The sequence below is a fragment of the Schistocerca gregaria genome, chromosome 1 (genome assembly GCF_023897955.1).
Source record: "Schistocerca gregaria isolate iqSchGreg1 chromosome 1, iqSchGreg1.2, whole genome shotgun sequence".
Lineage (NCBI taxonomy): Eukaryota > Metazoa > Arthropoda > Insecta > Orthoptera > Acrididae > Schistocerca > Schistocerca gregaria.
Window position 1 is genome coordinate 1,126,307,959 of NC_064920.1, and position 14,423 is coordinate 1,126,322,381.

The 14,423-nt window shown below is 41.3% G+C and overlaps 1 protein-coding gene across 8 annotated transcripts in view; it reads left to right on the plus strand.

Annotated features, from left to right (window-relative positions):
- The window catches only part of LOC126283947 (rab GTPase-binding effector protein 1), a 188,991-nt gene extending 179,877 nt beyond the window's left edge, over positions 1–9,114 (plus strand). For all 8 annotated transcript variants that reach the window (XM_049982393.1, XM_049982375.1, XM_049982384.1 and 5 more), the window contains one exon: positions 8,215–9,114. In XM_049982393.1, the coding sequence (XP_049838350.1) occupies positions 8,215–8,382 (168 nt within the window). In that variant the 3' untranslated portion in view covers positions 8,383–9,114. The remainder of the gene's footprint in view (positions 1–8,214) is intronic.
- Positions 9,115–14,423: the final 5,309 nt, after the last annotated feature.

Sequence of the window (14,423 nt, forward strand, 5' to 3'; positions counted from 1 at the left end):
TGCCTTGGTGCCAATGATGGTCGTATGCGTGTTTGGCGCCGTGCAGGTGAGCGCCACAATCAGGACTGCATACGACCAAGGCACACAGGGCCAACACCTGGCATCATGGTGTGGGGAGCGATCTCCTACATTGGCCGTACACCTCTGGTGATCGTCAAGGGGATACTGAATAGTGCACGGTACATCCAAAACGTCATCGAACCCATCGTTCTACCATTCCTAGACCGGCAAGGGAACTTGCTGTTCCAACAGGACAATGCACGTCCGCATGTATCCCGTGCCACCCAACGTGCTCTAGAAGGTGTAAGTCAACTACCCTGGCCAGCAAGATCTCCGGATCTGTGCCCCATTGAGCATATTTTGGACTGAATGAAGCGTCTTCTCACGCGGTCTGCACGTCCAGCACGAACGCTGGTCCAATTGAGGCGCCAGGTGGAAATGGCATGGCAAGACGTTCCACAGGACTACATCCAGCACCTCTACGTTTGTCTCCATGGGAGAATAACAGTCTGCATTGCTGCGAAAGGTGGATATACACTGTACTAGTGCCGACATTGTGCATGCTCTGTTGCCTGTGTCTATGCGCCTGTGGTGCTGTCAGTGTGATCATGTGATGTATCTGACCCCAGGAATGTGTCAATAAAGTTTCCCCTTCCTGGGACAATGAATTCACGGTGTTCTTATTTCAATTTCCAGGAGTGTATTATGATTTCCCACATATGTATAGTAATCTCAAGTTGTTCTAATAGACACAGTTTCTTCATTATATTGTATACATAAAGTTGTGAGATCCTCATGTGTTAAATTGTTAAGCTGAACAGCATCCCTATGTCCCTTGTACCTTAACTTAAATTATCTACCACTTTGGCCTACATAGCATGCATTACACGCGAACACTGAATTTTATAGATATCAGTCCTCTTGTGTGCATCGAGTTAATGTTGTAAATTGTTTCTTAGCATAAATCACAATGTATTGTTGGGCTTAAATGTGGCATTGACTTTAAATGATTTTAGAGTTTCTCTGAGAGATTACCATAGTATGGAATTTGACACACTTACTATTCCATGTGCCACTGTCCTTCACATTCGTGCATGGATTCTTGTGTATGAATTGATTCACAAATTTTTTCAGGGTATCCATTGACTCTCTGTAGCAGTTTCGTGATGTTTAGCTCGTTCATCAGGACTTGAAGCACTGTTTCTATTAGAAATCGAAAGGAGAAAGTTTTTGGCTGTTTGGATGACACAAAAAGCTGGTGGCAGCAGGTGACCCTGAGGCGTAAACTGCCTCATTGAATGTTCCATGCCTTCCCAGCCTCATGATGTCATCCTTCATTGGAATTGCGGCGGTGTTTTCCACCGCCTGGCTGAGCTATGACAACTTTTAAGCTTTGCACCTGCTTTCTGCATTGCCTTCCAGGAAACCTGGTTCCCAGCAATGTGGACCCCTGCCTTCCGCGGCTATAAGGGATATTACAGGAACCGTAGGTGGAGTATGCGTTTATGTCCTAAACTCAGTCTGCAGTAAAACTGTGCCCCTTCAAGCCCCTCTTGAAGCTGTGGCTGTCAGAATAAGGATGACACAGGAAGTAACTGTCTGCAATGTATATCTTCCTCCAGATGGTGCCTTACCCCTGAACCTATTGGCCTCACTGATTGATCAGCTCCCTAAACCTTTCCTACTTTTGGGAGATTTTAAAGCCCACAACGCCTTGCAGGGTGGCACTGTGCTTACTGGGCGAGGTAGAGATATCGAAAATTTACTGACCAGCTTGACCTGTTCCTCTTAAATACAGATGCTCCCAATCATTTCAGTGTTGCACATGGCACATGTTCAGCCATTGATCTCTCGGTCTGCAGTCCTGGCCTTCTCCCATCTATCCACTGGAGAGCTCATGACGACCTGTTTGGTAGTGACCATTTCCCTATCTTCCTGTCACTCCCCAGGCGTCATGCCCATGGACGCCTGCCCAGATGGGCTTTAAACAAGGCAGAATGGTAAGCCTTCACCTCTGCTGTCACCGTTGAGTCTCACCCACAGGGTGCCATCCATGTTGTGCTTGAGCAGGTCACCACAACGATCGTTTCTGTGGTGAAAAAAGAGATCCCTTGTTCTTTAAGGTGCCCCCGGCGAAAGACAGTCCGTTGGTGGTCGCCAGAAGTCGTTGAGGCAATTAAAGAGCATCGGCAAGCTCTACAGCAACATAAGTGGCACCCTTGCCTTGAGCACCTAATAGCCTTTAAACGGATCCATGCCTGCGTTCGCCAGATTATAGAAAGACGGAAACGGGAGGGTATATCTCAACCATTGGGTGCCATACGTCATCTTCCCAAGTCTGGATGAATATCAGGTGTGTTTTTAGGTACCGGACCCAAACAGCTGTCCCCGGCGTCAACATCGATGGCTTGTTATCTACCGACACAAACGCTAATGCCGAGCACTTTACTGAGCACTATGCTCGCACTTGTGCATCGGAGAATTACCCCCCAGCCTTTCGCACCCTCAAACGGCACAGTGAACCCTATGCCACAGTGAACCCTATAATGCCCTATTTACAAAGTGGAGCTCCTCAGTGCCTTGCACATTTCCCAAATTAAACACCTCTTGTCTGACTACAAGCAACATCTCATCGTCGTCATCAACTGGATCTGGTGCAACGACGTCTTTCCATTGCAATGGTAGGAGAACACCATCATTCCCATGCTCAAACCAGGTAAAACCCTGCTTGATGTGGATAGCTATCGACCCATCAGCCTCATCAACATTCTTTGCTAGAACTTCAGGTGAGCCAGAGGTTGTGTTGGGTCCTGAAGTCATGTGGCCTACTGGTTCTACGTTAAGGCGATTTCCACAAGGGTGGCTCTACCACTGATAATCTTGTGTCCCTTGAGTCCGCCATCTGAACAGCCTTTTCCAGATGCCAACACCTGGTTGCCATCTTTTTTTTATTTATGAAAAGCTTACGATACGACCTGTCAACATCACATCCTTGCCACATTATATTAGTGGCGGAAGTGCTGGCAGCTCTTCAATGCCCTCTGCTGCCTGAGCAGTACGAACTGGGAGTGCAGTTCACTCTACGCTGCTGCAGCTCTACACAGCCGTTGTTCAATCCCACCTTGATTATGGGAATGTGGTTTATGGTTCATCGGCACTCTCAGCGTTGCATTTACTCGACCCAGTGCTCCACTGTGGTGTTCGCCTAGCGACAGGAGCTTTTAGGACGAGTCTGGTGACCAGCGTCCTGGTGGATGCCGGAGTCCCTCCATTGAAGGTTAGGCGCGCACAACTGCTCGCCAGTTACTTTGCACACATTCATAGTTCTCCTGTGCATTTGAATTACCGTCACCGTTTCCCAACCACTGCAGTTCACCTCCCGCATTGGCGGCCCAGGTCAGGGCTTACAATTGCCGTATGGGTCCACTCCTGTCTGTCTGAAATGGAGTTCTTCCCTTTGCCACCTCTATTTGAGGCCCATTCATGTACACCTCCATGGTGTAAACTTAGGCCGATGCTTCACATGGACCTTTCACATGGCCGTAAGGACCATGCAGGAGTTCATCTATGCCCGGGAATGGTTCCGTTGTGTTTGTCTGGACGCCTGGTTACGTCAGAATTCCAGGAAATGAACTTGCCAACAGGCTACAAGGTTACCGCTTCTGGAGGTTGCCCCATAACCGACCTGCGTTTGTGATTACGCTGCAAGGTTTTTCTCCTTTGGGAGACAGAATGGCATAATCTCAGTACACACAACAAACTGTGTGCCATTAAGGAGACTACAAATGTGTGGAAGGCCTCTATGAGGGCCTCTTGTAAGGACTCTGTGGTTCTCTGCCGGCTCCACAGGAGCCACAGTTGGGCGACCCACGCCTACCTCCTGCGCCGTGAAGGCCCACCTCAGTGTTGGTACGGCACTCTGTTGACAGTGGCCCATACTCTGGTGCACTGTCCTACTTTGACTGCCCTGAAACGAACTCTTCGGTTATCGGACTCGTTGACACTAATTTTATCTGACTGCACCTCATCGGCTGAATTAGTTTCATATTTTATTTGTGATGGTGGGTTTTATCATTTTATCTAAGTTTTAGCACACGTCCATTGTCCCTCTGTGTCTGTGCTTCTAGAGTGGAGGTTTTAATGTGTTTTTATTCTCATGGACAGCCAGCCATGGTAATCTGCTTTCTTGTTTTAATCTCTTCTGCCTTTTTCTGCATGTCTCTGTGTTTTTCTTGTCTTCTTTTGTTTATTGCCCTTCTGTCGTTCTTGGGATTTTTTCCTTTCTTTCCGTTTTGTGCTGAAGGCTTATTTGTATTATTCTCACCTTTGCGGTATTGTTTTGTTCGGAACAAGGGACCGATGACCTAGCAGTCTGGCCCCTTCACCCTTCTTCTAAACCAACCAACCATAGGTGGGCCCTCCAACGCCATAAGTGCCACCCACCCATGGAGCACCTCATTGCCTTAAAATGGCTCTGTGCACGGGTCCGTCAACTCATCAAACGATGGAAGCAGGAGTGTTGGGAACGATATGCCTCCACTAGTGGAACACCAACCTCTCCTTACCAGGTTTGGATCTAGCTCAGGCTCCTTTATGGATATCAGACCTGCAGATATATCTGGAATTTTCACACTTGGTGCTGTATATGCCGATCCAGACATAATCGCAGATCATCTTGCCGAGCATTATGCTCACACCTCTGCATCTGAGAATTACTGCCTTGTCTTTCATCTCCTGAAACAGAGGGTGGAACACCACCACCTATCTTTTACTCATGCCACCTTGAGGCGTATGATGATCCCTTTAGGGAGTGGGAATTTATCAGTGCCCATGCCGATTGTCCTGACACATCCCCGGAACAGACTGGATCCATTCCCAAATAATTAGACATCTGTTGGCAGATTGTCAGTGCCACCTCCTTGCCGTCTTCAATTCGCATCTGGAGTGATGGCAAATTCTCATCGCACTGGCTACCATCCTATCAGTCTCACCAACGTTCTGTGCAAGCTGTTGGAATGTATGGTGAGCCAGCAGTTGTGTTGGCTGCTTGAGTCTCGGGGCATTGTGGCTCCACCACTGACTGCTTGGTGTACCTGGAGTCTGCCAATCCGAATGGTCTTTTCCTGGCAACACCACCTTGTTGCCATCTTTTTCAACCTGACAAAAGCCTACGATACCACCTGGCGATGCCAAGTCCTCGCTCCTTTGCATGAGTGGGTCTCTGGGGCCCGCTCCCAATTTTTATACAGTACCTTTTGTCACTCCCCACATTCAGAGTTCAAGTTGGTGCTTCACTCAGTTTGTCCGACATCTAAGAGAATAGGGTCCCGCATGGATCTGTACTGAGCATCCCACTCATTTTAGTTGCCTTTAATGGTCTTGCAGTAGCAGTGGGGTCCTCAGTATCCCGCTTCTTATATGCTGATGATTTTTGTATTTCCTTTTGCTCATCGACTGCAGGGAGCCACACAAAAGGCGTAGTCATGGGCCCAACCTCATGGCTTTCAGTTTTCAACTGCCAGGACTTGCGCCATGCACTTCTGTTGTCATACTGTCCACCCACATCCAAAACTTGACCTCGCTGACCTGCTTAATGTAGTGGAGACTTACCGTTTTTTGGGAGTAGTTTTCGACACCCGCTTAATTTGCTTTTCCATCTTCGTCGGCATAAGGAAAAGTGCTGGTGGCATCTTAATATTATTCTGACTTGCGACAAGAGCTTTTCGAACGAGCCCAGTGAACAGCCCCTTGTGGAAGCTGGCATTCCTTCATTGTGGATCAAGCGACAACAACTGATTGTGAATAATACTGCACACATCTCCTTTTCCGTAACATAGCGATCCACGTCCTGCATCATCAGCCCAGATCGGTGATTCCAATTGCAGTTTGTGTGCGGTCACTTCTTACTGAACTCAAAACATTCCCTCTGCCACATTTCCTGCAGGCCCACTCACGTACAAATTATGGTCCATGCCTCGGCCACAACTTTCCTGGACCTATTGAACGCCAAAAAGGCTCAGTTCCAATCGAGGCCCTACACTGGCAATTTTTCTTTACTCCCAGTGACTTCCAGGGCTTATAAATAGCCTACACTGATGGCTCGATGGTCATGTTGGCTTCGCTTACCCTAAAATTGGACGTACTGAACTGTGCTTCTTGCCAGATGGCTGCAGTGTTTTCACTGACTAGTTGGTAGCCATCTGACACGCTCTTGAGTGTATCTGCTCCTGTGCAGATGAGTCCATCATCATCTCCTTAAGCAGCCTACAAACTCTCGACCACTGCTTCTTTCGCCATCCTTTGGTAATGACTATCCAGGAGTCTCTTTATGCCCCTGGAAAAGGTGTACATTCAGTGTCCTTCATTTTGATCCCAGGACAGGTCAGGACTCAAGGCAGTGACCTTGCTGACCAGCTGGCCAAACATGATACCAGTCAACCAACTCTGGAGATCGACCTGCCGGAAACTGATCTGCGATGGGTCTTATGCCGTAAATTTGTCGGAATCTAGGATATTGAATGGCTTACCCTCAGTAAACCAATAAACTACATGTTATGAAGGAGACAATGAATTTGTGGCACTCATCCATGCAAGCCACTCACAAGGACTCCATAGTCTTTTGCTGGCTCCCCAGGGGAAATATTTGGCGGACTCATGATAGCCTCCTCTGTCATGAGGACCCACCTCAGAACAGTTGTGGTTCACCCTTGACTGTCGTTCACATCTTATTGGGTTGCCCAATTTCAGCCGCTCTGTGGCAGACTTTTAACTTTCCCACCACACTGCCAATGGTATTGGGAGACAGTGCCTCAACAGCTGTATAGTTTTAATTTTCATTCATGAGGGATGATTTTATTCATCTAAGTGTGAGTGTCTGGCCTTCTCTCCCAAGCCTCCACCCTCCCTCCATTTTAACTCTTCCTCACTCTTTCTTTGCTGTTTGTTCACCTTGGTGTTCATCTTTGTCCTATATGTGTTCCTCTAGCCTTGTCTTGTAAGCTGGAGATTTTAGTATGTTTCAGGTTGCCTGGCCCACCCATTTTTCTTCTTGCAACGGCCAGCCCAGGCCATCTGCTATATTCATTCAATACCTTCACCCGCTATCTCCCTTTTAATGCATGTTCTCCCCTTTTGTCCTTCCTCTTTTGTTTTCTCTTTCATTGTGTTTCCCAATTACTTTTCCACCCTTTTTACTTCCCAGACTTTTTTGGGGAATGGTTTTACTCCCTGGTGTGTTTGATTGTGGAAAAATGGTCTGGTGATCCTGTAGTTTGCTCACTTTCTCTTCAAACCAAAGAAGCAAATAAATGCTGACATGTACAACAATGCATTACCAGAATCTACAGAAAAAAATAATGGATAGAAACTATTTCCAGTCAACAGTGAACGATGACTTGCTTAAGCAACAATTAAAACTATTTCTGTTAAGCATATAGAGTATTAAAATATTGTGTGTTACATTTTGCTTAACTGACATGTGTAAAATTTCAAGAAATGTGTGTGGTAATTAAAGGATGGCCCAGTGTCTTTTGTACACTGTTCAGTCCTAGATTCACAGGACCAGTAAATAAATAAATCATTCTGTCTCATTATGACGAACAGTATGGTCACAGTTTTCTGTTTCGTGGATTGTGTGGGCAAGCTGTAGCATTCACCACCCAAATAAAAGCTCACGTTGTTGAAAGGTAGAGTGAAAATGGCTTAAATTTTTATGAAACAGAAGTGAGATGGCACAGTGGTAAGATACTGGGCTCGTATTTGGGAGGACAGCAGTTCAAATCCCTGTCCAACTATCCATTTTAGTTTTTGTAGGCTGTGTTTCACAACTTTGATAAATCATAGAAATAACATGTTGTAACCCATAGAACTGCTGTATAATTTATTTTTAATCATATGACTGGTTTCAGGCAGACAAATTTCCAGTACAAATTCTTGTTAACAACAGGTATTTTATACATATAAAAAAACATTGCCAACAGTGTTATTAAGATAATCATCTATGAGGCAGGACTTAATCCTTTTTCTTGCCAGTTCAACCATTCACCATAGTGTGACATTGAAATGGAAAATGGAGAGGGTGAAAATGAGTGATTTTTCTGGAAGTAGTATAATGGCAGATGCAAGACTAAATTCCGTTTATGGCATAAAATATGTCCCGCTATGTAATGAATTGTTATTGAAAATCTGTATTAATTAATCCCATTTTTATTTCAGCAACATTGTCGACATTGTGGACACATCTTCTGTCCTTCATGTTTAACACATACTGTGTCAAGTGGACCTAAGAACCGACCATCTAGAGTTTGTGATGTGTGCCATACTTTGCTTGTGAAGGATACTGCACCCTATTTCAGTACAGAGCCACCACATACTCCAGATTAACTTTGGAAAATATTATTCCTGGTGTATTTTAGATGTTAACAATTTTGTACATTGTATATATTACATGTCCTGATGTCTGTTGCAAGATTATTTTTGACATAACACTGTAAATCCCATTTGCCCTCTACATACATGCATGCATGTAATGTTCCATTCCATACATCTCTTTATTATCCACTTTATATTCTGTACTATGATTGTCTCATTACTTTTCTAGTCACTGTTAAAAGTTCCTTATAAAAGTGGAGTCTTTTTCTCAGTATGTGATAAATATATTTCTTTTTGATGATGGTGCTTGTTTGTAACACTTTGACGGGGTATGGTAATGGGCTGATGTAACCTAAACCAGTTTGACACATCTACAATCCAGAGACATATTTTAGGAAATAAAAACTCAAATGTCTTAAACCATATAAAAGAAATGCATGTAGATGAATGGTATTTTAACACAATGGGCATTTTACAGAGGATAACAATGTAAAAAATATGCAATTGCAGTACAATAAAGTATTCTAAAATAAAATAAAGTATAATGACCATGTTCCGCCCATTGTAATAATAGTGTGTAACTTGTTTCTTCTGATTTTCTTGTAAATATTAAATGATCATTCTTGTTTAATGGAAGTTTATAATGAAGTTGATATAGTCCGATATGTTTATGAAATTGTTTCGTAGAAACGATATTGTTGCGCAGACAAAGGGATTTCGTGTAAATAAACTTTTTTATTGGTATGTGTTGTTATGCATTTTACTACCAATTCTGTCATAAATTCCTATAGTATATGAGAAAATTTAAGGCTATGCCAGATTGCAGGACTTAACAAATGTGAGGATCTCTAACCCCGGCTCTGATCTCTTTCATTTCTTACAACACTTCAGTGGTTTATTTATGAAGTCCTGTCTTTATTTAAATTTCTATTGTGTCAGAGGAATGTGAGGACAGGAGATAAACTGAAAATTGAGCCAAATTATACAGGGAATGTATTGGTATTGAATGCTGTATTTAATTTTTATTTGCTGTGTCCATTTTATGGAGTTCAACTTTTAAACATTGCCTGACCAGTGTTTACTCTCATGTCTCATGGTTTAAGTACTTAATCAATGTCAGGAGTTCTTCCTTATTCTCAGTTAACGATGTCTTCAGTGTAATTTAAGTCTTATCCATTAGCACGCGTAAGAAACGTGCATGGGGTGTATGGACACAAAATCAAAGATGACGAGTATTTATCAATTAAAGTCTATGGACGTCATGCTGTTTCATTGAAAACTGATATTTTGAGGCCATGGCTGTATGTAAAATACAATTCGGTTCTCCCAAAAGAAGAAAACTGCAGTCAACCATTATAAATAATGCTATTTATTTAGGAACAGTGATGTACATAATTAAAATGCCAGAAGGAAAAATATATTTATTACTCTACATTAAGGTTGTCTTTAGCACCAAAAGTGGTGCATAATGCTGCAACAAAAACCTTTGATAGCCTACCAAGTGATATAAAATGTCTGACAGTTACCAGAGTAAAAATTGAAAACAAACTAAAAACGTTTCTCTTTGACAACTCCATCTATTCTGTAGAAGAATTTCTTTTACTGTAATGTGCAAAAGGTGTTTGGTAGGAATTATCAATTAACATCTGAAGATTTTATGAAATAACTAACTTAACAAATGTTCAGTACTAAAAATTAAGTTGCAATACGTATGTAAAATGATTTGTTACATATAATTACGATTTCAGGTGCAAAGGAACACGAAACACACACACACACACACACACACACACACACACACCACACACACATTGAGTAGTTTTTGCCACTTTGGAAGACTGTATACAAAATTGGCGATATCACAGGTAAAACGGTATTAAAAAAATTCTACTCTGACATGTTATGATATCTACATTGATGAGACGGGGGGAAATTTACATTTCAGACTGGAAATCAGGTTCATGAAATTTTGTAAAGAAGCTGAATTGACTAATTCTACTCATTGAGGAGATGACGTGGTGATTTGTATGTGTGTTCGTACATTTCTGTCTCTCTGCCCACAGCTCATGGTGTTAATTGTTAGTATCACTGGCTCTAGATCTCAGAATCAATTGCTGGCTGGGTCAGAGATTTTCTTCATTTGGATACTGAGTGTTTGTGTAGTCCTAATCATTTTATCTCATCTTCATCACAAACGTGTGCAAGTTGCCAACATGGCATCAAATAGAAAGACTTGTACCAGGCAGCCGAACAGCCATTGCCCTGTAATGCCATACTACCCCATCTTTTCTCCCTTTCAGTAGATTCATGAAGCTGCTTTTCTCAGTATGATTATTGATCACCTGAAAATAATTGAATCAGCCATTTCAAAAATGTCTATCCCTACCACGTTTCCAGTTTAGTTCAAAATCTGGAAATACTTGAAGAAATTCCCATTCCCTTTGAAAAGGTCATATCATCCTCAGTCCTATGTGAGTGATAGTAAGAGTCATTTTTCATGTTATGCAAAAAAAAGAAAAAAGAAAAGAGCTCAATCTCCTGCGATATGGCCTCTTTGGAGTCTCTAGCTTTTATGTCACATATTGAACACCGCAAGTGTTGTGTGCTGAGGATATGTTTGCGTTGACAATTAACAGTGCTTCATTGTAGGTTTGTGTTACACTTTTGTTTACAATGAGTGAAAGTGATAGTGTCAGTGATTGTGAGGATGTAAAGAAAAGGAAAAAGGGTAGTTCAAGTCAGTCATGGAAGAAAAGGAGCAAAAGTCCAAGAAGAACAGCATGTGAGCTACAGAGGAAAACAAGGTCAAATTGATGTAAATCTGGTAAAAAGAGAGAGTCAAGTAATACAAATCCCAAACTGCGAATGGCTAATTTTCATTATCATGTGAGCAGTGATGGAAGACAAACACAAATTTCTAAAAATGTGTTCTTGAGTCTTCATGGAATAAGAGGGAGACATATTTCTTGTTTAAATCATCTGCTAGACAGCTCACTGGTTGACATGCAGGGCAAGTCGGAGGGTTCAAGATGTGATGTAATCCCTGGAGAAGTATGTTGACTGATTAAAGGTCATATTGACTCATTTCCTGTTCTTTAAGTCCATTATTCGAACCACACACAAAAAAAGTTGGATATGAAGCAAATGCATGCATTGTTTAAACTACGATATCTTGATGCTAAAGTGAACTACAAATTTTGTTTGCAATTCTTGAAGGAAAATTTGGAAAACTGCAGGTTGACACATGCTTGACATGTGAGGAACTGAACCAAAAAAAATAAAAACCTGTATTTGAATGACAATGTAAAAAGAGTGGCTAAAGTGGAACTCGCAGTTAAAGGTACATAAAAACAGAGCCAAGGCAAAATTTTTCTCATACCATGAAGGGCAGGCTTATAAAGACCCAATGAAGTCTGCTCATTGCTAAACAAGTATTTTCAGGAAAATGTTCTCAAAGAGGCCAAAGAGCTACATATCTTCTCAAATGGATTCCCCGTCAAAATAAAAACAACACTGTGATCAGATATTTCTTAGCTGCAGCATTGTCTGGACAATTTGAGAAGATTATTCATTAATTTCCAGAGGACAGTTACTGCCGCTTTGTGATAGAGCTTTTGCTGCAGCAAAGAGATTTATTCACAAGACTGATTCAATATACACTCCAGATGAAGTCAATACACTAATACAGAGAACAAGTTCCATTCTCCAAGTTCATCCAGTGCAAATTAGTGACATAATTGATTTTAAGGTATGATGGCCTAAACATTATAAAAAACTTGTCTTACCAAGGAAATCACTGGCCAAATTCCATGTGAACAGAAAGTGACCTCACAACTGTTGCAGCATATGGTGTGTGAATATTGTGCAAGTCACCTGGCTTGTTGAAAGCATACCAGTGGGTAGATGACTTGCAGCGAGAAGATTTTTTTATTAGGGAAGCCTGTGGGGGCCATGCCTGAACTACCAAACACTTCTGCATAAAAAGGAAAACCTCCAATCAAACGGCTCTAATCACTATGGGACTTAACATCTGAGGTCATCAGTTCCCTAGACTTAGAACTACTTAAACCTAACTAACCTAAGGACATCACACGCATCCATGCCCGAGGCAGGCTTTGAACCTGCGACCGTAGCAGCAGCGCAGTTCCAGACTGGAGTGCCTAGAACTGCTTGGCCACAGTAGCCAGCCAAATGTCCAATCAATGTGACATTAGGAAACTGTTTAAGTATGTTCCAGACAATAAATTGGACTTCTACAATGATCTTTGTGAATGGCCTGCAAATTCCCTGAATGAGCATGAAGAAGACTTTTGATGATTAACAGCTTTTCTGTTTTGTACCATTCTAAACTTAAAAGAAAAAAACATACCAACATAAGGATCCTGCTGCAGTCTTTATTACTCACCTTTTTTTAAAACTTATTAACTTGACACAGCTGCAAGGTATCAACGAATCATAGAATATTATTTATCATAAAAACAATTTCACTTACAAAGGCCACATCTTCGCATCAGCTGCTTGACCATAACATAGGTCATGTGTTGTTTTGGCAGAGTATTTTATAGCTACATTCTGTTAAATATCTTGCACTATAGTGTAAATATAAACAAACACTTCTACTCTTCAGGTTTGCAATCCTAATGGTTTTTTATTTCTCCCGAAAATTTTACTTTTGTGGATACATGACCTCTTCAAAATGCCTGATTCAATTACGAGTAACTTCAGTTTGCTAGCTAATTATGAGGTGATTTTTACTTTTTACTGGAGGGGTAAATATGGGATGTCTAAGAATTATGGAAAGAATGTTTGGAAAAGGTCTTGAACAGAATTCTAGACAAATGTCTCAATATGGGATTACCTTAGTTTTTATGGCAACTAACCAGCATAATTTCTTCAGGTCATTCAGTATAAGTGCAAGACTCTCCACCCACCATGCACAAAGCCATAAGGTTATTATTTGCATGTTAAAGAATTGTAAAGGAAACTAAAATCTGATTAAAGTTATGTCATCTACCTAGTTAATTCGTTGTTAATGAAGTGTGTGTAGCAATTTTTAGGGAAATTAGATCATATTATTAAATTCTGGATGAGCATATGTCAACAAAGATAGAGGTGGTTTGTAAAACGTCTGCTGTGATTTATGAAGAGATGAAAGAAATTTGGCAGTTTAAACAAGTTAAAAAGACACAGATGGAGAAATAAAGCTACATTCCACTAATCAAAAACATTTCATCTTTTGGTAATCCTTCAGCTGCAGGAATCACTACAAATTTTTTTAAAAAAGTATGTGTTAATGACAGGCTTTGCAGACTTAGAGGAAAGAAGAATAGTTGACAATAGTTAAAAATAATTTTGAACTGTAAACAACTATTAAAAACTACATTCACCTATGTTCAACAAAAAAATGTACAAAATGTTGAAGGCACCTGGGTAGCACATCCTGTGTGCAGCTGTGAGCAACAGCCCTGCTTGTGGCAAAGCAAGCTGGGATATTCTTACTTCCCCTCTTGTTATGACATCTGCCTCCTTAAAATTGACTTTTTTCTCGGCTAATTACCATTAACATACGTGAGTGTAACCTGCATTTTCATAAAAGAGAAAGGTTGGCCCTCAGTTTTAAGGAATATAACACCAGGTATAATTTTGTGCTTAGTTTTATGTATCTCATCAGTTTCCTAATTTATTTGGGCAATGCCTAGTTAGTATCTTTCATTATAGAGTGAGATCAGTAATTATTTTGTAACTTAAATTCTGTTGTTGACTTATTAACAGATATAAATTCTGTACTAATTATTAACATCTGGAGAAATAACTAATAGTGTTCTTAAAGGATCTATTTGGCTCTATTCAAAAACATGTTAGCAAAACCAGCCCTTAATTAATTCCAAAGTAATTAACAGTTTTGTCAAAAGTATTGTTTGTGTAACAATATCTGTTAATTTAAACAAGTAATTCGGCTTAACCCCCAAAGTAGAAGAAACTGTTAAAAATGAGGAAGTTTTCAATGTATTCAGTTAATTTAATGATTTATGTTTTAATTGTAATTTCTGTAA